The 25,746-nt window shown below is 44.8% G+C and overlaps 1 protein-coding gene across 1 annotated transcript in view; it reads right to left on the minus strand.

Annotated features, from left to right (window-relative positions):
* Positions 1-25,746, minus strand: part of EXOC4 (exocyst complex component 4) — a 2,700,837-nt gene that overhangs the window by 2,456,132 nt on the left and 218,959 nt on the right. Inside the window, exon 4 of the mRNA XM_069629625.1 lies at positions 13,699-13,862. Within this exon, the coding sequence (XP_069485726.1) occupies positions 13,699-13,862 (164 nt within the window). The remainder of the gene's footprint in view (positions 1-13,698; positions 13,863-25,746) is intronic.

Genomic DNA, 25,746 nt, shown 5'->3' on the forward strand with positions numbered 1-25,746 from the left:
GCATGGGCAAGACCAGGCTTAGCCAGTGAGAGCAGGTAAGTTAGAAGTTGCAGCGCTGTGACGTGTTGTGGAGAGATCTTCTGTTACTGGCACCACACTGTAAAGCGCGTCCACTTGTGTTTGTGGCATGCAAGTGTAGACGGAGCCCTGGCCTTGGCTAGAATCCTAAAGCGGCAGGAGACAGGCCGACAGGTGCAGGGATGCTGGATTGTGGTGCAGGATTGCCCTTCCTTCTCTGTATAGCAAGCCTGGAAAAGAGGGCAGCTCGATGGCTGGAACCACTGAAAGGGCGAAGCAGGTCTGGGTACTAGATCTATCTGGGCCACCACAGTGCAATGGGGATCATCTTGCAGCAGGATAGTTTGCGTGTGTTGATCATACATAGACTAAGCGGAATTGGCAGGAATGTGTAAAGGAATAGGCCTCCTCAAAGGCTCCTTGCCTGAGGATACCTGCTGGCAAAACACTGGCACTTGGTATTGGCTACTGTCACAAACAGATCAATCTGAGGTTGGCCCCACTCACTGAAGATCCGAGAGCCTTCAGTTTGCTGAAGCTCCCACTCGTGGCAGGACTAAAGCTCCCTGCTGAGAGAGGCTGCAATGGTGTTTAACACCTGCTAGATGGAACAGGACTAGAAACATCCGGTGAGCAATGGCCCAGCACCACAGGTTCTATGCCTCCAGAGAGAATACACGGTGGTCGTGTTGTCCATGAAGACCGTGACCACCTGTCCCAAATGATGAGGCTTGAAAGGCTAGAGCCCAGAAAACTGCCAGTAGTTCTAGGACGTTGCTATGAAACACCTTCTCCGGGAGCTATGGGCCTCTGGTATATAGCTGGCCCGTGTTGGCGCCCCAACCTTCCAGTGAAGCTTCGGTCGTGACCATCTCCTGATGCACAGGAGTCCTGAAGGGAGCTCCCTGCGAGATCGGAGGTTGAATGGACCACCAGTGCAGGGCTTGGCAGGAAGCTTGATTGAGGACTATCCTGTCGTTCCATGAGCCAGAGATCTGCTTCCACCTGGCGTCCAGGAACTCCTGAAGCGGTCTCATTTTCAGCCTACAATGAGGTACCAGATGGATGTACGACGACACCATCCCCAACAGGGATTGGATGGACCGGACTGTCGCCACTCCAACAGAGGATAACCTTTGGACCTTTCATAGGATGGCCTGTATCCTTTCCTCCAATGGGGCCGCCATACATGAAACCATTCAGTCGGGCACCATGCAGGATTTGGGATATTTTATGGAGAATCCCAGAGAGGTTAGAGTCTGGACTGTCTCCGCTGTATGTTGCACAGCCTGGGTGTGAGAACGAGACCAGACCAGCCAATCGTCCAGGTAGAGGTAAACATACACTCCCTTCCTCCGAAGAAATGCCGCCACTGGCATGAAGCATCTGATAAACACCCTCAGGACCAACTTGAGGCCAAAAGGCAATTTCTTCCTTGGACAACGAACCTAAGGATGTTACGATGTTTCGGGTGAATGGGGAAGTGAAAATACGCATCCTGGAGATCCAGCGTCGCCAGGAAATCTCCCTCTTCCAGCTGCCAGGGCACGTGCTTTAACTGTGACCAACCTGAATTTGTGGGACTATAGAATTTGTTGAGACGCTACAAGTCCAGGATGGGCCTCTACCGGTCTGACTTCTTGTGAACCAGAAAGTATGATCCCCGGAGGGACAGGTTCTATTGCCCCTTTTAGCACATGGCTTGAACTTCATCGATGAGCTGTGCTCTGTGCTGTTCTCATCTTATCACGGGAAGAATGCAGAGGCACATGTCTTAGAACTCCAGGGAGTGTCCCTGCTCGATGACATCGAACACCCATTTGTCGGTGGAGATGTTGCGCCACATGTAGACAAACTGAGCTAGCCGGCCTCCCACTGTGGTGCTGAAGTGGGGGCTCAGGACCTGGGCAGGCTTCCTTCGGTGTCTGTGTCCTGTTGGCTTGCGGATGACTCTATACAACTCCTCGGTAGTGGAGCGAGAGGGCTAAAAGTAGGAAGGGGTAAGCACCTTGAAAGTTCAAAAACTCTTCCTTTCTGGGAGCAAATTCTTTACATTTATTGGTCGCTTATTAGGGGCGTGTAAAATTAGCAAAACTGTTTTAAAGCGCCCACAGGGCAAACAGGGTGGGGATAGGGGAAGGTAGACAATGAACTACAGTAAGGATAAATAACTGCATTACTAGTACAAACAAATAATGAGAATAAAGGGAAGGGGGACGAACAATGCCTTGCGAGTGTTCAGAACATGCAAGGGGAGAGGGGGAGGAGTGAGGGATAAGGTGCGTTGATGCTAATGGAGAAGTGCTCAGGGTAGTGCTAAGAGGAGAATAGACGTAAGTGCAACCACCGTTGGGTAGGGTGAGTCCAAGTAAGTGCAGCAGAAGACAGGGGCTGGGATGAGAGATGTGGGGGGTCAAGGCTCAGAGGAGACATAAGGACCCTGCACATCAGTCGCGCTGCTGTAGGATTAGCAGGGAAGAGAGGAGGAGAAAGAAGAGGTAAAGAGAAAGGTCTTGAGGCTTTTCCAGAATTCAAGGAGTTCTTGGCTCAAGACGCAGAGGGAGAGGGAGGCTGTTCAACAGGATGGAGACAGCCGAGGAAAGTGATCGCCCACCAGCTCTCCCTTTAGCAAAGCACTTAACATGCAAGGAGTTGGTGCCAGAGGAACGGGGGAGTCTAGAAGGAGTGTATTTGATCAGGAAGCGTTGAAAATAGAGTTGACAATGTCCTGAATATGAGGGATGAAGGAAAGGGAGGAGTCGAAGATGGCTCCAAGATTCCTAGCTACAGAGGAGGGGGCAAGAGGGGGCCCATGGAGGAAGGCCAGAGTGCAGGGAATAAGTATGGTGCAGGGGACCCGATGGGGAGAATTTCTGTTTTGCTGGCATTAAGGCAAAGGTCATTGGCAGTGCATGGATGGCAGAGAGGCATAACGTCAGGGGCACAGGCATGTAGGGGTCACATGCAGAGGAGACCTAGGTGGACACTGTCCTGGCGCCTTTGGCACCAGGCTCATGAAAAAAGTAAACAAGAACATCCATTTAACACCAAAAAGCTTTTATTATGGACATAGCACTTCAGATGCATTAACCTTGAACATTCCATCCATTAAGCAGCCCCAAGTGTATTCTTGGGTGTGGCTGCTAATGGATTGCCTTCGCACGTGCTCACTCTCTAGAGTGGCAGGGCGTGGCTGGTAAGCCGGCCCTAACGGGCGTGCCCACGATCTCAGCTATATAAGCTGCCCGATCCTCAAGACAGACACTTTGTGTTATTCTGCACTTGCAAGCAGCGTAACGCTCACCGTCGCCTGCGGTCAGTCTTAACTTTTAAGATCCTGCTTCCTGAACATCCTCCTTCCTGCCAGCATACTTACCAACTGGTGGAAGCTGTTCTTACCTGTACATCTCTTCGGCGAACCAAGTATTCATCTTTACACTTTCCGGAACGCCGAAATCTTCATCTTGGCACTGCAGCATGACACGCTCCATCGTCGACAGCAGCACCTGCAAGGAAAAACAGAAGACAAGGTTAGACATCGAAAAAACAATCAGTTTAAGGTTGCGCTTCGCCATACTTCGCGCTTTCCTTAAGCCATCACTTACCTGCTGTCGAACTTTGCAGTAGCATCCATCTTCCATCCGGGCCGGGTCTCGCGTCTCACAGCTGCATTGAGGCCGCATTTCCATCTAAGGGAAGAAAACAGAAGAGACATTATTGCGGACATAAATAGCAGCAACATATAAAGACATTAAACAGAACGAACAGCATCACAAGAGCTCAAGAAAGACTTACCAATCATAAGGAGAAGCATAGTCGCAGCTGGACTGGACTAATCCTTACCAGGGATCAGTGAAGGAACTAGATCCCATTCGACGCGCCCCTGCCAGAAGTAGCAGGACGGAGAGCTTATCTTTCATAATTCACAGGTGAGCTTTTTGGGCCGGCGTATTCTCACAGAAAACATACTTTGGGGTGAAGGGTTCGAGAGGTACAACAATCACAGATTGGCGCACTCACACACTGTTATCGCCACGCAGGAGCAGTATCACCACGTACCACCGCTCACAGCTTTTCTACTGAGGGAGAGGCCTGAAGGGGGTGATTCAAGTTCAGGGAGGGCTGCAACCGTGCCCCAACGCCTCCACAGAGACCAGGTGAGCGTAACAGAATGCAAAGACTCTAATACTCTCTGCCTGGGCGTTATGGAAACTTCAGTAACAGATCAGTTAGCCCTCTTACAAGGGGAATTACGAGCTGAAGTACATGCTTCAAGACAGGAAACCAATGCATTACGGAGGGGTCTTATTGTAACTCGAGAAAGAACTGACGAATTGGCAAGACAAATGCTACAAGCACAAGCAGGACAGGTTCCACTGCCTAGAGTGACCCATTCTTCTCATTCTTCCACACCACAACTATCAACACCGGTTCAGGTGGTTCTTCCAGGAGCAGTGCCTCTAGCCCCTCCCGAACACTTCATCAGCGACCCAAACAAGTTTGCTGTATTTATGAACCAATGTCGCCTTCATTTCTTGTGCAGACCAGGAGCCTTTCCTAATGGCCAAGCCGAAGTGGCGTTTGTACTCTCGTATTTAGGAGGTAGTACGACGGACTGGTCTATACCTTTGGTAAATCAAGATGACCCTTTACTACGGAACTTTGGAAATTTCCAACATGAGATGCAGAAATTGTTTGCCTGCAATACTCTAGGACAAGCTCTGGACAACGAGTTGTCACTCAGACAAGGGAGTCCAGATCTATTAACCTATATGGCAACCTTCAATCGACTCATAGCCCAGACCAACTGGCCAGAAGAGAAGAGGACTACACTCTTTTACCGAGGGTTACGTGGAGAACTTAAGGATGTGTTGGTGCAAGTAGTGAATCCCCCTGAGAGGAGTGCAGACTACATAGACCTGACGGTGCAACTCAATCATAGGTTGCAGAATCGGAAAATGGATCGAGCTAGATCAAAGGGACCGTCAGTTTACGTACGACCTCGTGAGAATCAGACTAAACCACATGAACAGTCTGACCCAATGCAAATTGGTGGATTACAAAGTCCCCTTACCAAAGCAGAAAGGGAAAAAAAAAGACAACAGCTTTGCTTATATTGTGGGCAAGCAGTTCACTTCCTCCGGGACTGCCTGGTAAAACCACCCAAGAAAACAGTTGGGGCAACAGACAAAACTGATGATGAAGAACAGAACTCGGGAAACTCCAATGCCCGGCAAGCGTAGGGGTCCGCTTGTCGAGCATGAAAACAGAATCAGTACAGACCTGACATCTAGTCTTTCCAGTGCTTTTGGTGAATCACAAGCAACCATCAAAAATACATGCCTTGGAGGCATATATTGATTGTGGAGCTGTGGGTAACTACATTGACCAAGATTTGGCTCTCCGAATAGGCCTTCCTCTCCGACAAAAGCAGATTTCGGAAAACATCACTGCTGTGGATGGTTCTCAGCTATCATCCGGCCCAGTGACACAATACACAGAGAAAGTCAAGTTTCTGTGTCGGGGCGGGCATCAAGAGGACATTACTTTCGATCTCATCGGTGCTCCTCAGTTCCAGATGATATTGGGAATGCACTTGCTGGAGACCCACAATCCTAGGATCGACTGGCGAAAACGAGTTCTAACATTTCCTCAAAATCAAAGGAAGGCTCATGCCCTTGTAAGATACTATTAAACCTTGATAAAGAAACACTTTGAACTGGCAGAAGGACTCTAGGGGAACAGAGGCCCCTTTCCTTGCGCAACACTGTTTTATTCTTATGTTCTGCACCTTACACCCTTATGTTAAGACCTTTTGAAACAAGCTACAAGTATATAGCACATCAGAGCATCCTTATACACATTATATTGAGTTTAGAGTGTAAGGGTCAGATTAGGATTTTTGGGCAGAGGATGCTCTTGTGTTCAAAACATCCTCACACCGACGGTCCTTAGTTTTGTTAAGGCAGGGAAGCGCCTCTTAGATTTAGGACAGATAGGATTTTTTCAAACCCTTCGCAGTATTTTCTGAAAATAAAAGGCTATAGCAACCAGCAAACATGCCATTGTGTCAGAGTCTTACTCTTAACCCCTTAGACACCACACAATGGATTTGTGTGGTTTGGGTTTCAATATCACCTATTGAACTGGTAATCGGCATGAAAACGCAGACTTATCTTGTCTTTTTCGAAATGACAATGCAGAAGCAAACAATGCCCCTCTAATCCTGTCAAGTGTATATTTGTTAAAAGACAACGTTGAAATGTTTTTGCAAGAAATACAAAAGTCGTGAAGCTCCAAGTCTATGAAGACTGGATACATGAAGACAAAGACAATTGGCAAGTAAATGATGGAATTATGCAGCACAAAGACAAATCAAATCTCATTATACAGGGAAAAACGTAAGTAATGGGGGCTAATAAACCAGGGCAGATCATCCAGGAGTTTGACAAGCAATGGATTTTTGGACAAACCTTATGGTGGCCAAAGAGAACAACAGCAGTTGCAAAAAGCCTGTGACACAACCAAGCAATAAACGCTCACACATACCCCACTTACGTAAATCCTACAACTTCTTCCAACCACACAAACTTTAAGATGTATTTCTTTGGATCTTAATTTTGAATTAACCTTTAAAAAACAAGATAATAGCACTCCAAAGTTTTTTTTTGCACCCTCTGCCCGACTGCCACTATATGTAGATGTTTACTCGTTCCCGGTCTCATTTGGGCCTTGTTTTTCCTCTCTTTATCTGCACTTTCTCTACTCCTTTAATACACCTTCTTATCCACCTTCTTTTTAGTTATTTTCCTTCATAAATTGGATTGTTATGGTATATTCATATAAGTAGTCTACTTTGTTTTGGAATTGTTGTATTTTGATTCATTGTGTAACTGTTAAAAGAATAAACTAAATGTTTTTAAAAATAAAAAAAAACAAGATCATAGTGGTAACTTACGTTTTAGGTATACTGGGGCACTTTATTCCCCTACCCAAAACCCCTACTGTTCCAGAGCTCACTGAGGAGTCGCAAATAAATCGTCCGACTACTTTGATTACCAAAAACAATTTCGGACTGGGGACGGCAAAATCTCAGAATTCTGTGTGGCTGTTCTAAAAACCCTACAAACACCTTATCTTTCGTCTAGCTACCATCATCAATCTTATGGTTATATTGAACTGGTTAAGCAGTCCAGACTATCTTTGCTGTTTCCAACATCAAGTCCTTTGATCCTCTTGGATGCCCTCCGCAACTCTGTGCAATATAAATGTTTTTTTACTCTTAAGGAAATCATCCAAGTATGTCTCCATTTCGGTAATATTTCAACTCTGAGCCAAGAGGGCTTATAATCAAGGTGCTGTCCCCTTTCCCTCAGCTTTCAAACACGCTACCATTATCCCCATCTTGAAGAAACCCTCTGCCAACCCCCTTCTTGTATCCAATTTTCATTCTATCTCGCTTTTTCCATTCCTCTCTTAGCTTCTTGAACGCTTAGTCTATCCCAACTCTCAGATTTCGTATCCAATCTCTCTCTTCTTCCTCCTTCTCAATCTGGATTTCGCCCTAAACACTCAACTGAAACTGCTCACATATGTTCTCAATTCCCTTCTCACTACTCTAAACAATCCTCTGTCCTCATCCTCCTTGACCTCTCTGCGGCCTTCGATACCGTTGATCACACCTTGCTCCTCAACACTCTTTCTTCCTTTGGTTTCAAAGGCCCTGTTCTCAATTGGCTTTCTTCTGATCTCTCCAATCGTTCTTTCACTGTTTCTTGGAGCGGTCGCACCTCTTCTACTCTTCGCTTGGACTACAGTGTTCCCCAAGGTTCTGTCCTCGGCCCTTTCATATTCTCACTTTACACCTCCCTTCTTGCTCCCATCATATCTTCCTTTGGTATTTCTCACCATTTCTACGCTGATGATACCCAGCTTTTTCTCTCCGTCTCTTCCTTCACTCCACCTTAATCTCTCCTCTTGTGTTACTGCTATTAAAAACTGGATGTCATCCCACTTTCTCTCCCTCAACTCTGATAAGACTGAAGTCCTATTCTTTCATTCCAACACTCTTCCCCCCCTCCCTCTCCTTTCATTCACTTCCCCTCCTTCTAATCTTCCCATTTCTACCCACGCTCGCAATCTAGGCCTCCACCTCGACTCCTCCCTCTCCTTTACCCACCATATTTTTCTTACCTCTCGCACCTGTCACTACCACCTCCTCAACATTCATAAAATCTGTTCCTCCCTCACCTTCCATGCAAATAAACTCTTAATTTCCCTCCCTTATTTTCTCTCAACTTTTCTATTGCTCTTCCCTCCTCTTTGGACTCCCCGCCTCTCATCTCACTACCCTTAAATCCCTCTTTCACTCCACCATCCGTACCCTCCATCTTCTTGCCCCTCACGACTCAATTTCCTCTTCGCTCTCTTACCTTGGCTGGCTTCCCTTTCACTCCCAACATAAATTTCACTTCCTCTGTCTAGTCTTTAAATCTCTTCATGATCTCGCTCCCCCCCATCTTTCCTCTCTTTCTACACTCCATCCCACTTCCTTCGTTCAGCTGATCTCTTCTTGCTAACTGTTCCTCCCTCCCCTTGTGCCTCTTCTCATTTCCGCTCCTTTCAACTCCTTGCCCACCTACACTGGAACTCTACCGCTCTCTATCTGCTCCATTACCTCCTACTCCTCCTTCTGTGCCTCCTTAAAATCTCTTCTCCTTTCCCCGACCTGATTTTCTTCTTCACTCCCCTTTCACCTCCCTCATCCCCCCTCACACTTCCCTTGCTCATTTGAAATTCCATCTTATTCCATCTTCTCCCTCATCTCCCCCTCTCTCCCTCCACCCTTCTTCATCGTTCTTTATCCTAGGAAAATTGTTCTACTTACTGTTTTTTTAAAGGCTTGTCTCATGTTTGCAAATATGCTTCTGGTTTATATATGCTATGTATTTTTGTTGTTATATTATAAAGTGCTTTGGCGTAAAGCGCTATATAAACTTAATACATAATACAAGTACACACTGGCTACTTATAAAGCATTGATGATTTTGCCTGGCTGTCTACTCGTTATTTGCACATCCCAGGGCCACCATCTGCAAACTTGAAATAAGTTTGGTCTGGTCTGGCAGATCTATACAGTCTTTCATGTCAAGTGCAACACTAGTGCAGTGGTCTTCCTAGTGTCCACTCCCAAAGGATTTAGGTCTCTTGATTAGGAGGTGCTGGCTACAGTCTGTATTCTAAACATTACTGCAGTCAGCCCCAATCTCTAATTGAGTGGCCTGGGAACTGTCCAATTGCTCATGATCTATGGCCGATTCTTCTTTTTGACCCTCAGTTCCACTTCAAGCATGATCCTTATGCCTACAGTGGTTGTAGTGGCACTTGTGGCCCAACAGGGATTGGAAGATCTGACATCTAATTTAGTAAGGTACCATGAAGACTTTGTATTTGGCAACTGGAATGTTGCATTTTTGGGTCGTCCTAAAATGGTGGTTGTGTAAGAGGATTCAATTCAGCACTACAGCTAAGTTAACGCCTAGTCTAGAATACTGAATGAAAACCCTTATTGATATATCTTTATGTCCAGTTCATGCGTTCTGGATGACTACCCCTATATAACACCCCTCTCTTGGAATCCTCCTGACCCCACTGAGCCAAGAAGTAGTTCTGTTTTGCAAGTTAAAAGGTTTATTTGATAATTTAACAATAGATATATAGATCACACTTTATAATAAATTAATAATTGACTAGCACACTTAATCTGATATGATAAAGATTAACAACGGAGAATCTGGCACTAACACGCTTCTCTATAATCAATAAGGAGTTGACATGAAATGGATAATGTAGCACACTGGTAAATAGGAACAAAAGAAGAAGGTGGTACAAAATGCTTTATAGAGTTCAAATGGATGCAAGGTTGAATGAATGAAAAGCAGTATAGAAATACTCAATATGATTTCAACAAAACAATGTAATCACTTTTCTCTGGCAATCCCCTCCCCCCCTTGATGCAAGGCAAGGAAATGGAAGGAAACACACAGTTCTCAGAAATGCAATCAAATGTGATTCAGTTCACCCCGGCAAGCTTAGACAACAGAAGTTTAAAAACACAGGCCCAAATGCTTTGATATGTGCTAGCAATGGATGAGAAATATGCTGGAAATGCTTTTTAATTCCCTTTCAGAGGTTCAGGGTGAGTGGTATCTAGTTAATATTAGTCCAGGCTCACACTAGCAATGAGGCAGGGATAGTTAGCAGGTTAAACGAATTTCTGGCAAATGGAAGGCAAGCAGCAGCAGTTTTACATGTGAAGAAATTTGCAAATCGCGGTAAAATTCGCGAATGCGTCGAGCGCTATTACAGAGGAACCACAAGGACTATCTCTATCGTTTTGGGGTCCTATGGAAGCCTAGGATCTCAGCTTCAAAATGAAAGTTACTGCAAGTCTCTAGCACAAACGGTTGCGGAGATATGAACGATTGAATAAAGGTCGTTTTTCAGATTTGAAATTTTAAACGCACACTTTTTCAGCTTTAAAAATGATGGCAGGATAACACAATTGCTAAGCTGCAGTTCTACTTAGATTAAAAATGGATTGAATTATATGATTTTAACTAAGAGATGTGTTCTGAGTTTTGCTGAGTACTCACAAGAGATTTTGAACCGGAAAGCGGCTTTGTCACGATCTGGTCAACAGTCTGGTCAGGTCTTCCCGGGTTCTGCTCACAGCGCCTGGCCTCTGGAACTGCTCACAGCGGTCTGGTCTGGGTCTCTCTGGGTACAGCACTGCTTTCTCTCTGCTAGGCACCGGTTCTCTGGGTCGGGTCCTGCCTTCTCTTTGGATATCTCTGTCACCGGGTTCTTGCAAAAGTTCTTGGCAAAATTCAGACGGCTCACCCGGCTGTCTGAAGAGTTCAGTTGCAAAAATATTTTGAGGCCTGCTGACAAATACTCTTGCTGGCAGTGGCCTTTTTGGTTAAGGTTCTGAAGTCTCTGTTTATCTTGGAGTCTAAGGGTTGGCTCTTTGAAGATTGATGGAGGTAAGTATGGATTTTTCCGGCAGAGTGCGTTGCAGCAAATGGAATTGAAGGTCCCTATCTGTCCTGACTCTCTGCTTTTATGTGTTTTTGAGAGTGGGTGTGTGTTGCATCACTAGACTTGCCCCTCTCACTTGTCATTGGTCCAGCTTTCATTCCTCCCCTTGATTGGGGAATGAACTGTGAGTCAGAGTGATGTCATTTTATGGCTTGCCAATAGGACACTCCTCTGTCAGATTGCACACATTCTATATTTGATAATAAAAGACATATTTCACAGTTACACAGTTGCTTGAAATTACATATACATGGTGTGGCTGAATTTAGCCATGTCTCTGTCCAAATCTGCTGTTTCTAAGAGCTTGCATTCAGAAATGGCACATTATTGACTTTTTAACTGATTTTTCAATTTCTGACATTGACCCAACTTTACATACATGTGTGCAGGGAGTAGGGACATTAACTGATGAAGTTTCAGATTTTTAACATGCATACATTTAGAGTAATATCCACTTTTCCGCTAAAACCCCCCTGAACACGCCACCGGGTCGAAAAACCTCTTAAACTGTGGGCAGAAAAATCACAAGAATTATGGTATCATTTATAAAATTTTTACATGTCCGCTCTATGAATGATCCATCTTTTTCTAAACCATATTCTGGCTACAAAGGGGTGTGGTTTACCCTCAGCACAAGGTTGAATACTGGTTTATCCAGTTCTGCCAAGCCAGCTTGCTCTCACAGGCAGTGCCCCTCCCAGCTCCTGCCAAGAGGAAGCTACATTTTACGACTGCGGTAATAAAAACCTTTGCCTGAGTAGGGCTTTGTTCACTCTCCTGCAGAGCACAGGTAATTCAATTATCAGATAGATGGCATATCCTTAGTGTGGGCAGCAAAAGGAAGGTTGGCCTGGGAACACAGTGGTGACTCAAGTTTCACTCCTGATGGGGGTAGTTGCCAGGCAGAATTCAGTTCCTTAAGCCAAGTTTCAGATAAAATGTCACTTTTTGTTCCCCAGTTCCTGCATTCAAATAAAACTAAACATTTTTACATATGCAGCTAGAAGGCTGATTCTAAGTTTAAAACTATGACATTTAAACAGTTACAAAGGCATGTGACACCAAACATAGCTCACTTATTTAATCTAAACATTTTCGATTTTAGTGTCTTTAAATCCAGTGCAACTTAAACTGCTGACTCCATAGCAGTTTTGTTATAAGCATTGTTCTGGGCTCTTCCTTTCCCAGATTTTGTAGGCACACAAAACTCCATTCTACCAAATGTCTGCTGGTTTTCAGTGAATATTTTGCACATATTGCAATGTTTGAAATAGGCACTTTGGCTTGCCTTCAGAGAAACACAGGGTGGTTTTAAACTGCCGGCTTTTGGATAGTGGTGAGTACTGGTACTGCACCCATTTTTGGGATTTAAGAAAATGAATTCCCCACAATTCTAGGTTGCATTTGGCAATCAGCATTGCCAATCCCAATGGTTTCAGACTACTGTGTGGGTAGTCCAATGGTGGTTTTAGGCAGTTTCCTTCTGTGCCCATAACATCGGCAAAAATGAATGGCAGCCTATTCTTCATGCATTTCCCTGTGCATTTTCTGGGAAGCTCTGGCCATCATGATGTTTTCATGTCAGTACTGCACAGTTTTGAGGTAGGGCTCGGATGCATGGGTAAATACATCCCACAGTTGCCTACTGATTTTCAATGGAGTGTTCCCTAATAAGGCACAAGCATTCAAGAACTAGAGCTGCAAGATCAGTATTGAAGATTGTCTTTTAGCATTAATACAGTGCCCACAACTTTTCACACTGTTGTGGCTCCTTCATGCTCCATTGCTTTTTAGTGATTTCCCGGCCAACACTCAACATGATCACAATGGGTTTCAGAACATTGGGTAGATATCAATGTTTTAATAGAAACTATGATTTGCAACCCTTGTTCGTGTGTTAATGTTTGGCTGTCTACCATCTCATCTAAGTTGTGGAAACAAGCCTATGTAAGTGAAGCATGCTTTTTTAGGTAAAACGCAAATTCCAAATACTAATATCATCTACAACTGGGCTGTGTCATGCAAAAAGAGAATTGCCACTGTAGCCAAGCAGTTACATGTGCACTCAACTTTAGAAAAGGAGACTCGATGACGCAGAGTCATGGTCTCTTGTCAGACGGAGTACCTTCCTGACTGGACCCCATGTTGGTGAAAGATACTTTTCCGCAAACCACACTTAATGATTTGACAGCCAACAACTAGACATAGCCAAATACACTGGCAGTTCAGTCCAGGTGTGTGCATATATGTGTGTATATGTGTGTGTGCATGAGTCGAGTGTGTATGAGATGAGTGTGTGCATGTGTAAACAAGTGAGTAAATACGTGTGCAAATTCGCGTGTGTGCTGTAGATGGCAGGTTCGAATTTCAGGTAAGCCTCAGCCTTTCATATTCTTCAATTTGGTAATAGGGATACAAAAACATTTTCTATCTAGAAGAATGCTGAATACAAATGCTAAATAACACATTATCAATAATTGTACAATCAAGCCGGCAGATAGTTCATCTACAAAATGGGGAACTGCTCCAATTGGAACTCTCTCAAAGAGAAACACTGATTAGACAAAGGCTGGCACTCACCAAGCACGCTTTACTCGGTTGGTAGATTTAATGTAAAGGTGGCGATGCAGTTCGTCAATAAGGACCAGGTGAAGGTTCATCTTTTTACTGTGCAATTCCAGCCGGAGGTCACTCAGTCCTTCCACCTGCAGAAGGGGGCCCTCCAAAGACTCCACTGCAGAAACCTGGCGAAGAAGAGAAACCCAAGACACTTATAGACCACGCAGCTTCAACAAGACCATCTCAAAACAGAGATGACAAAGTAACTTATTGATATGGCGACAATAATGGGGATAACTATAGTGTAACTACTAATTTTGTATACATTTATTTTTGTCGTCATTACAAATAAAAGGAAAAAGCATAAATAGAGTAGAAGAGTGTTAACATCCAGAACTGGGAGCACTTCCACCCTTTTCTCTAATTTCCTATACTGTTCAATAAATGCATTACTAAAACTCCTCTGGTTTTAAACTGCATATTAGGATCAACTACACACACCCCTTTACTGTCAAAACCAACAATAAAATCCAATACAAAGCAACCTCTCTCAATTTTACCTATTGGTGCCGCTTCCTCGTTTCATTAATGCACAAAACATGTTTCCCAAAAAATCTGTTCCTACTCCTCTCCTTTGCCGACCCAGGGGGCTCAAACTCTTGATATGACCCATCTCACTGTCCTGAACCTATCGTAGAAGGCGAAAGAACGGACGTCAGGAGGACTTTGCATGTTTGAGTCGCAGCAAAAAAAATAGTCCTTTTTGTAACCCTCAGTTTCACCTGTTGAACAAGCCCAACCTGCTGTCAATGGATCAATAAAGACCTTGAAACTGGAAAGGTTTTCACAAAGTTTTTTATTTGGCCAAATATACAGGGAGGGACAGAGCACGGATAACCAAATATAGGTAACTTTCCTTGAAAGTGTGTGGTGGTTCGAGTCAAAATTCTCTATCTAGAGCTAGCTGTCATGCATTCACCTATGAGGTGTGGTAGTGAGAGTCCCTATGCCTTTAGAACGGCGGCCAAGCCGTTTTATACCAAATGGAGACTGTTCTCTAAACTGCCTGCCAAACGATATTGAAGCTACATTAAATCACATGGCTAGTCACGTGTCTAGGGCACGTATTTAGGTCCTTTCCTCAGAACGCCATGTGCTTCTGATCAAGCTTTTGCTGGCGTTCCATGCGGTCACATCCAAACGGAATTTCTTCTCGTTTCTTGGAGTTCCTGTCTTGCCATTTTGGATTTTGTCTTTCCAGCGGCTGTTAATGGTGACTCCTCATGCTCACCATCTTTATGCGAGTTGTGTGCTTCCTAAACCACACTCCATTGACGCGGCGGCTTCCCTGCCGTCTGCGTCAGCGTCATTCCTGCAACTCTCCATGGCCGCCAGATCCCACACGAAAGTTTCCGGAGATGTGTTGTTGTCCAAGCACTTCCAGTAACGCAGCGGCTTCCCTGCCGTCCGTGTCAGTGTCATTCCTGCAACTCTCCGTGGTCGCCTTTTCCCACACGAAAGATTCCAGCGGCGTGCTGTTGTCTACAAGGACTGCTTTCTACCAGGACGGCTACAGCTACCTGCTTTCTCGTCCCATTGCAGGTCATCCTCCACATCAGTCTTGCCCCAACCGCGGATGCGGTCTATGATCATTTCAGGTACGAGGCATTAGTTTTGCATTTTTGGCTTATTTGAATGCTCCAAGTTACTTCCTAAAGAACAGAAGTTATATTAGTTGTAGACTGCTCCAGGAGGTGAATCTGCCCTACAAACCAGTTGGTTTTGAGTTTCTTTACTTATGTTGTATTATTTGGACTCATTAAGTCAAGGGTGAATAACAGGCTGCACCTGAATGAGAACCTAACAATTTATATTACCAAAGAAAGATGTTATGTGCATTGTACATGAACCCTACCCAGAATGCACCATCCCGACTCTAGTTCAGCCCTCGTTCCGCCCGGGTTCAGTTTCCTACTAACCTTCCCTTCCTTAACGTTGTTTCCTTTGGATCCATCTGAAGATTCCTGGTTCTTCACCATTCATTCAAGTCATCTAATCAATTAAGGTTAGTGTTGATAGTTAGTGGTTATTAGGAGGCCCAACAAAGGTTTTGTTACTTATCAAGTGTTTTCTTATAACAGATTGGAGACTGTGCTTAGTTATTCATCCTCTCAGGTGATTCTTCACGCTGGCTGTATATTCTTCAGACAGTGAGTAGAATCATTAGAAAGGATTCTTGCTTGAGGATTCGTCACTGAAGGTTGTGAAGATATCCGGGAGCCTTTGTGTATCCTTTCTAAGTATCCTTTTATTGGTTGTGGTGACCACTGCAAATAGGGTGGCATGTCACTAGCCTCCTGAAAATACCAAGGTCTTGAGTACGAAGTTCTATTCTACAGTTTGTGATCAGGAGGCACTCTCCTGACCGCTGAATCAGAATCGCACAGTTATCAAGGTTACAGGGTTTCCAACATGCTTCCTGGTAGCTGGTACCATACAGTGGCCTATCCTGGGCAAAGGTCTATGAGCTTGCAGATGGCACTTTCTTCCCTAGTGGTCTGGATGTTTCAGGTCCTCAATATAACTCACATCCAAGGGTGATGCAGTGGAAAAGGATACCGACTGTTGACTCAAGCCACTACGGAGTTAAAGCCCGTCTTGGATGCTTTGTGACCCCGCCTGGCTCGGGTTCTCGAAAAGCCCACCAGGCCCAGATTCTCCACGAGCCTAAGTAGCCTGTATTCTCAACGAGCCTTTCTGGCTTGGATCCGCAGTAAGTGATCGTATTACTGTTATTTGGTTTATTTACTAGGTTCAGCAGTCAGACCAGAGTCTGAACAATGGCTCCCGGCTAGACTATTGCCGTCTCCCACTGTTCCGCTCTCGCTGCTTTAGGCTTTTGCCACAACCAATCTCTGGGTCTAGACCAACATGGCTCTCCGCCTTTCTAGCCCTGACCTTTTCCATTTTGACTTCTCTGTCTACTTCTTCCTAGATTCTGATGTTCTCCTCAAACTCCTTTCTTACTTGTTTGCCCCTTATTTCATCCTGCAAACTCCAATCAAACCCTTGCAAACTTTCTTTCCTTCTCCACCTCCTACTTTATTTTTTTTATCCAATCCCTTCCTTTGCCTGGTCTTTTGCCTCCTTCATCCAGTCTCCTCACCTCGTTTCCAAGCATTCACACTTGGATGGGGCCTCAGCCCCTATTCATGTTAATTTCCTATTGATGCAACAAGGGTTTCAGTGGGGACATCTGCACAGGACATGTGGACTCCTGACTGGGTTCGATGTGCACCCAAGTACTACCCAAAACCACTAATGTTTGAATCCCCAATGGTCCGTCCGCAGCTCTGAGAATCAAGTCTTTAATAACTGCTTCCACCTTCATCAAATCAGGGGGCTTCGTCATGGCCACTGCCTGATTCTGCCATGGTCCCCAAAAGCAGCTTCTTTGTCACCAGTCCTTCCAGGATTGTAACTTATGCATTTTCACAGTTTTACTTCCCGTGCTGCACCCAGGATTGCCTGGTTTGCACTTGCGATCTGCTCCACAAGATACCTACACTTGTCTGTTTTTTTAAAAAACTACTTAGGAGCAGAGATTGTGACCCACGTATGTGAGGGAGGTTGGCTACTGGCTAAATACCTTCCAGAATTGCGATTTTGGGTTATGGGGATAGGACAGACTATAGATCATGGCAATTGAGGCAAAGCATTGCTCCTTGGTTTGGTATCCCATAGCGGATGTTCTTCCCGATAGCCAAGGCTCCATTTCACTCCATTTCCTGGTCTCCGGGACAGGACTTTATCACACTGCGCTCACTTTGCCAGAAATCTTTCCCTGCGGTTGAATATTCTCCTCTTAAGCTTTCGGGAGCTGGATCAGTGAGTAGTAGGACTGTGTTTGTGGCCTTTGAATTTAATGAGACTCGGTTTTTAATTGCTTAGAATAGCTTTGCCTCATATTACCACTATTCAAAAGATTATTTAACCACTACATCAATCTCCTTGGTGTTCTTGATATCGCTTCTGCATTCAGTAGCACTTGTCCACATAGAGTGGATGCTCCTCAATCTGGCATTTCCATTAAAAGTCTGCAGGGTCTGCCGCATAGGTCTCATTTGGCAACCCCAGAGCGCTCAATTGGTTTATTCTGGTAGCATTTGAGCTATTTGATATGGATGGCCAGATTTAGGTCATCTATCAGAACATCCATCTTCCTTTTCATTTCTGACAGAGATGTCGAGGCCTCTGCAATTTTCCCTTCAAGCTTAATCACCTTTCTCTCTAGCTGGACCACTATCATTAAATGTATGAAACTTTCCTCTAAAACTTGCAATTTAAGTCTAAATACTCATTAACACCTCCAGCACCTGATCCTTGTAGGTGGGCTGATATGTTGTTGGGATTTGGTCAGCTTAGCTCTGTTTTGACTTATCCCTGCTACGAACCAAGAAAAATCACTTTATGTAGTCCTCTTCATGGTCTCCATTTCTGCCAAACGTTTGAATAAGAGGTCCTTTTGGAGTAGCTGCAAGACTTTCGGACTATCCAAGAAACAGTTCTGTCACTGAACCGGTATCCAGTCAATATATCTAAAACATTACGGAGTGGTACATTTCAGAGTGGGCCATAATACCGAAAAACACTGCAAGCATTAATTAAATAAAGGGTAGTCGGATAAAGGGGTTAAAATGGGTTGGGATGGGGTTGGCGTTATAAGGGTAAAAAGATTTTTTTTTTAAATGTAGGTGCTTGTGTGGTGGGGATCACCCCCAATTAATAAAATAATAAATATTGATATTTTGTCCAGGATGAAATTTACCACTCTGTAATTGTGGTCGGTAAAATCACATAACCCTCTGAACCAACACCTTTGGGGTATGCCAACCTCGCACATTCATTCACAAAGAAAAACAGACATAGTTTAATGAATGTTTCAGTTTTTGGAAAATCAGCTCCACTGAACCTCAATGATACACTTCACTAGCCACTGTTGGGTGAGTGGACTCCTATTTGCAATCTGTGTGGGCGCGGCAGCCAATTGGGTTGCTCAGAGCCCAACTCCTTTTGGAGCAAGGTGAGAGGTACTCTCACCTGCCATCATCCGTGTTACTCTCCGCCTTTGCCCAAGGACCCTCCAGGCCCCAGCTTAACTGCAAAAAGTCTCCTTAAAGGCCGACGACACTGCCTCACAGACCTCTGCAGCTATGGCTACTATCACTAAACTGGCACCATCGCACTTTTTAACTATTTCTATCTCATTCCACTCGTCTGTAGCTCCCAGATTCTGAACAGTCACTCTCTCACCCAAGATCGAGGGGTTGGTTAAAATTGCCAGCTACTAGACCCTCGGTAAAGGCGAAATAATGTTGCTCTGCCATGATGGTAATATTAAAGCCGGATACTAGCCACCAGGGCTAGAAAAAGTGCCCCTACGACTATGTAAGATCTATTCTAAAGTGCCCGACACTTTCATAAGCGGGGCAGTTTGCCCACGTGATGCCGGAATAACTCAGAGGATCTGCAAAGCAAGGTAGCCTGAAGAACACAACAGTAGGTCACCAAGAAACCACAACCCCTTTTAAACTAGGGGAAGTCAGCCAATGGGGTAATCCTAACAAACAGGGTGGGCAATCCTTCATTCTTATCAATCTATTGCTAAGCTCAAGATGTCCCTCTAGAAGAAGAGGAGTTTGGAGCATAAATCCTGTATTAGAACAAATAAATAGCCAGCGCCTTTGGTTGGCCATTTCTCTCAGTTTCATCATTCGGCAGATTAACTAATATGGACTATCATCAAGAAGCCCCATGCCCCAAGAGGAGGTTGGAATTTTGCAGCTACAATGCTTAGGAATGAACAACTCTGGATTTTCCAACTAAAAACGGACACACATGGCCTTAATGAGAGCATACAATGGCATAACCTGGAAACCATGGCAAAGTGAATCTCATGACCATTCAGAGGCTTTTGTATAATATACATGGGGACAAGCTGAAACGGATTTAGCATGCTATCCAGCATACCACCTGAAAATGTAAAGCTGTCCAGAGTGCTGGACCTATGCACGGAAGCACCCTTGAGATGGAATATTGGATTAGATGTGCAGGGTTGCATCACACAAAGTTGGAATGGACTTTAAAACTATTGTTCGCCCAATATAGTTTCCAATATGGAGGCAATGATGTTGTGCTTGGATTCATGTGGAGATGATCATTTGTTGCACACTATGGCCTCTGGATTATAACAACAACGTGAGCCGCTCTCTTTATAGTTCTATATACCTGAACATATGCCACCAATTTGACAGAGCCCTGAAAGGAGTCGTTTAACTGCCTACAAGATTCCAGTCATTTCCATTCCAATATAGTGCCATATGCAGCACATCCCAACCCCAATGGTGGTTTAACATAGGTGACTTTAGGAATCACGTGCCACTGGCTGCGTATTGAGACGCAAGCTCGTTTTTCTTCATAACAAGCTGGGTGGGATACCCATAGGAGGAGGACGTGAGGCTCCCCATTTTGGTAATGGCAGACTTTGGCTGTTTGTATGCTATGGCAGTCCGAGTTGAGTTGGGTTTTGTCATTGATAGTATTATACAAGTATGCAGGGAGTAAATGGGAGCAAGGCGTTGGGCTCCTTTAATCATGTTTTACCTTTTGCCTTGAGGCGGTCTTTAGCAAAAAACGCCGGGAGGGGTCACAATGTGGGTTGAGCCCCACGAGGTGGTTGATGTGGACGTTCGATTGCGCCCCTCCATCACGGCATCCTTAAGATTTATATTTACAAATACCCTGGTCCCTTGGTGGCAGTTGATGGCATATGGAGCTACTACAGTTGTGCAGGAGATAAAGAGTGGATGGCTCGCTGCCAGTCCAGATAGGTTTTCAAGAAGCAGTTTTGCTTTTAAGTACGAGCAGTTTTGCTTTCAAGCACTAACTGTTTTTCCATTTCAGGCATTTGCTGGTTTATGTGCTGTGCTGTAATTTCAGGGACAAAGTGGTATTTTAGGGACTTGCGGGTTTAATGACTCACATGATTGTCATGACAGGTAGGCGCCTTTACTTTGAATAACTGTTCCAGACTGTTGTAGTTAGTCTATTTATAAGTGCATTGAGATTTGTATTTATTACTTGAATGGTAACAAATAGTTGCTGCACTGGTCACTGGCTGAATATATGCCCAGATTCGGAGTGCTTGGTCTCTTGTAGGTCAATTGAACAATATGGGTGGCAGTTATTAATTATCAAAAGACCACAAGACGACGCATGTTCGATCTTTTATTGGTCCCTAAAGGATAGTTCCGGGACTTTTTTTTTTATTGTCCCTACGGTTCGGCCATGTGTTTTTAAGCATAACTCGGTAGATCGTAGAAAACTTTCCTATGGACCTTACCCGACTTTTCGTCCATTAACGCACTCGAAATCAGCCGCCATTTTCTGATAATCCTATCATTTCCCCCCATCGCCCTGGCTCACCTGCTTTTGCGGCACTAAATCAAATCCCCCGCCCCTGAGCCTGACATCAGCAGACGCGTACCGCCCATTTCCCAACGCCAAAGCACGTTTCGTGTCAACAATCGCTGCGCCTCAGCTAATGACGTGTCGCCATGGAAATGGCAGGACGCCTCTTTCCTCAATAAGTATAAACACACCGTTTCACAACACACAGCAGCAGATTTTCGATTCCATTCCTCTCTCTGTGTTACTTTGAGTATTCTGTGACTCGTTTCTGTGCTCTGGTCAGCTACCTTCGCCGCTTCTAGGCCTTGTGAACACCTGTACCATCTCTGTAAATTATTTTACTTTCTTTACCACACAATGGCTACAATAATGCCGTATATGTACGAGCCCGAGTACACCGAGGAGGAACTACTGGAAAGGCAAGCATGCGAAAACGATGGTGATTCGGACGGCAGTTGGGAGGACCAGTCAACGGATGAAGAGCCTGGACCATGTCGCATGGACGGCGTCTCCACCTGGTGCATGTGCAATCGGTGCGAGCTAATGCCAACTGAGGAGAACTGCTGCTGCCGTGAAAATTCCGGGTGCTTGGCCTACATTTCGGAAGGCGAGCCAAGTCCGCAATGCATCACCGAGCTGCCAGAGTTCAGGGAAGCCTGCCTCTCACGGACCGTGTTGAGGATGATGATGGTGCTTATGCACGAACTTCGCGGCACTGTTCGTCCGCGTAATCCGAGTAACGAGTAAGTATACTCTGGTTGTGATGCCACTACTATGTCATGGTCGTCTCCCACATATAAAATGACATCTACATATCGTTCGAATGCATGTAAATTGGTTCCATATTGTGCATTTTCTAGATAGAATTTTTTTCAAAGCAGAATTACATTTTTTACCTGAATCGACAGTGATAAGAAAGTTTTGTCATTTTAATACAGTTTGCATCCTTCATTTTCACAGGTGGTACAGGCTGGTGGCCTATCGTTGCTTCACTTGGTGGCTTCACGGGAGGCTCGGACACCGCGTTCGGAGAGTAATACCTGCCTGTGCGGTACTTGCCATTAGACAACATTTCCCCAGCGACAGTGGACAATACCGCGGATTTTCCCTGGATGTGCTGCAACCGGAACTTTACAATGTGTAATGTTTATTATTTATGTTCAATTGAAATTAAGATCTAAAATAAAACCCAACATATATTTTAACAATGGTTGTTTTGATTTTTTAAATGAATCTAGTGTGTCTCCACTTTGTTCAAGCGTTGGCAATAAAAGGAAGGCCGTTGGATTTTATTGATACAAAACATGGTAATAGGTAAATAATCAATATGGTTGATCATAATAAATCATCCTTTTGGGCACTGGGTACAGAGATGACGCCCTCTGGCCCGTGCCGCCTTGCCACCACAGGCCAGCCTGCTGCTGACTAACTGCCTAGGCATCCAGGGTCTCCAGGGTGAACTGCACCCATATATTCTCCTGGGAGGCTGAGGTATTTATAAACTCACCCCCCTGCCTTCCATGTACTAGATCCTTCAGCCTGCTTCTTACATGCAGTTAGATGGCCTCTCCTTGGTGAGGCCCTGCGGCAAATGAGTCTTGTCTGCACGACCAGCGCCCTAATCCACACCCCCCCCCCCCGCCCTATCAAAGGCAGTTTGCACCGGGGTACTTGCGCTGGCAAGTGGAGCTGTCAGGGAGCGATAAAGGCCAAGAGGTGCCAAAGACCATGTACACTTCAAAGTGGTCTATAGAGCATGGGTTGTTGTTCCCATGTCTACCTCCAGACCCCGTGTCTCCTGCCAAGCATCCCCCCTCACGCTGGACGGCCCCCTGCAATCCACATAAGTGTGTCTCCATTCACGAGTCTTCCTGTGTCTTGTCTGCACGACCACCGCCCCAATCCACCCCCCGCCCTATCAAAGGCAGTTCGCACCGGGGTACTTGCGCTTCCAAGTGGAGCTGTCAGGGAGCGATAAAGGCAAAGAGGTGCCAAAGACCATGTACACTTCAAAGTGGTCTATAGAGCATGGGTTGTTGTTCCCATGTCTACCTCCAGACCCCGTGTCTCCTGCCAAGCATCCCCCCTCACGCTGGACGGCCCCCTGCAAACCGCATAATGCCACGACATATACACGTCATTCATTCACAAACACACCCCTGTTTCGAGTTCTTTATAACCCACTTCATATTTCTAATGAGCACTTCTTTGCGCTTTGCTAGTCAACCCGTGAAGGTGCTGGTTATCTGCTCTTCGTCTCTGTGAACTTCCGTGACCACTTCGAGGAAACTCCTCAGTTTGCAACCTGTGAACTGCTCCCTGTTCTACGACAAGAAACTACTCTGATCCCTGCATCTAACTGTTTGTTCGTCAAGGTAAGGCCATGTACCATAATCATTTTGCGTCCAATTTCTTTTCGTTCAAGACAGTACATGCAAGGAACTAGTCACATGTTCTGAGTTTACATTGGTATTCATAGAGAATTGTTGATCTTTACTTTTCAGAACTTTCCACAATGCCTGCCTGTTCCATTGGCGGTTGCCCTTCGAAGACCCATAATAAATCTGAAGGTACTATAATGCACGTTCTCCCTAAGACAATAGATCAGATAAGAGAATGGGTCCGATATTGCGGATATCCACCGTCTGAGCTTGAAAGTAGACTCCTAGAAGTCTTTGCGGACAAGAGGGGTGATCGATACCGCATCTGCAGCAGGCACTTTACCTCGGACATGTACTCCACATCATTGCTAATAAAGAAGAATACACCGCGAGCGAGGCGAAAATTGCTCTCAACCGCTATTCCCACTCTATTCGTCCACATCCCTCCACTGGTGAGTCAAGTTTACGTATTTATCTCTCGGCCTTGTGGTAGTGTGTAGCATTAGCTAACAATAATTTCCCCATTTATGTATCCACTCAATATGAAGGCAGAAGATTCTCCATCCGTGTCGTTATTGCAGTCATCAGCCACTTCAAGCGCCTATCGGGTAATCTTACTTGGCTATTCTGCCACTGACTTGTTTTAGGCATGTAAATCAATAGTTTTAATTTATCGTGTAATTATTTTACCTAATGGTACACCCTTGCACTCGTCCTCTAGTCTTTCTTTTCAGTTATAATTATTGTTATCCAAAATAATGCAAGTACTGTCTTTCAGGGAGATGCTGAGGAGTCCAACGTATTGACGACTACCGTTGATGTCACTCAGATGCTCGAGGTACGTTTCCGGACAGTTGCATCGATGGAGATCATCAGATCTTGCATTCTTGTAGCGTGATTGTTACACACAATGTTTCTTTCGTTTTTAGCCATTGATATGTCCTTCTGTCGTCGCCCTCCTATGTGTCTTCTTTTTTCAATATTGTGTTCATTACTAATGAAAGTCCTATGTTTCAGGGAGTCGATGGAGCATTAGTCCAAGAAGAAGGGGGAGCATGCAGTTACGGGTCGGCGCAACAGCTTGCAGAAGTGTGCACCGCAGTTACATCGTCCCTTGATGTTCTTATGCATTTCGAGGTATGGATACTGACAGTTCGATGAAGCGAAATCATATGACGTGATTACATCCGCTATACTTCCTTGTTTATTAACGCAAGTACTATGTTTCAGGGAGATGACGGAGCTTCTTCTACAAGAACATCACCCCTAGTAGTTGATGCAGATCTCTGGGTGGTGACACTTCCAACGATCGAGCAAATCGAATCATATTTAGATATCCATTATTTATTTTAGACAACTGATCATTTGTGCAGGTCTATTTAGATGAGCCGTTGACGCCTGCACAAAGTTTCTGTTCTTTTTATCAAAATAGAAAACCATACTAATGCAATTACTGTATTTCAGGGAGTTACCGAAGCATCATCTTCAATAATATCATCAATGGAAGTCTATGAGGAGCACAAGGTATGGATCTTGACAGTTCCATCTAACTAGATCAACTATGCGTGAATAATTGTCGTTTGAATGTTCTACACAAAGCGTTCATTCGTGTTTTGCTATTGAGATGTACGTGGGTATTGGTCCCCAAGTACATTTTGTGTTTTCAATATTATTATACATACTAATGAAAGTTCTATGTTTCAGGGAGTCGATGGAGCGTCAGTGCGTGATGGATGTGCTTATCATGAAAATATAGTCGTTGCAGCGCAAGAGGAAGTGGAGACATGCACACACGAGTCGGAGCAACAGCGTCCTGATGTTGAAGTTCGAGGCAAGAAAGTTTCAAAGAAAAGAAAGCAAAAGAAGGTTAGTGTCCTGGTCACTATATTATGTTGTTTTTCACTGTTAATAGTTCAATACTGTAAGTTGTGTTTAAACTGAACATCCCTTTTCCAATCTGTCCTCTAGTTGCGAGTGGGTGTACGAACTAGATCTACACAGACAGTGAAGCGAACGAGAGATGTTGCTTGTCAAACCTTTTGGCAGGGACTTGAGACTGGAGATGCATCGTGCCAATGGGAAGAATATGAAGCGATTGACAACGGAGCTATACCACCACCAGCCATTGATAGTCAATGTCCTCCTGGTAGTTCGGATGCAGTCGGAGATCAATTCACAGAATCCACACCCGCAAAAACTAAGACCGCAAGAAAGTTGA

The sequence above is a fragment of the Ambystoma mexicanum genome, chromosome 12 (assembly GCF_040938575.1).
Source record: "Ambystoma mexicanum isolate Mex_15411 chromosome 12, UKY_AmexF1_1, whole genome shotgun sequence".
NCBI classification, from domain to species: domain Eukaryota; kingdom Metazoa; phylum Chordata; class Amphibia; order Caudata; family Ambystomatidae; genus Ambystoma; species Ambystoma mexicanum.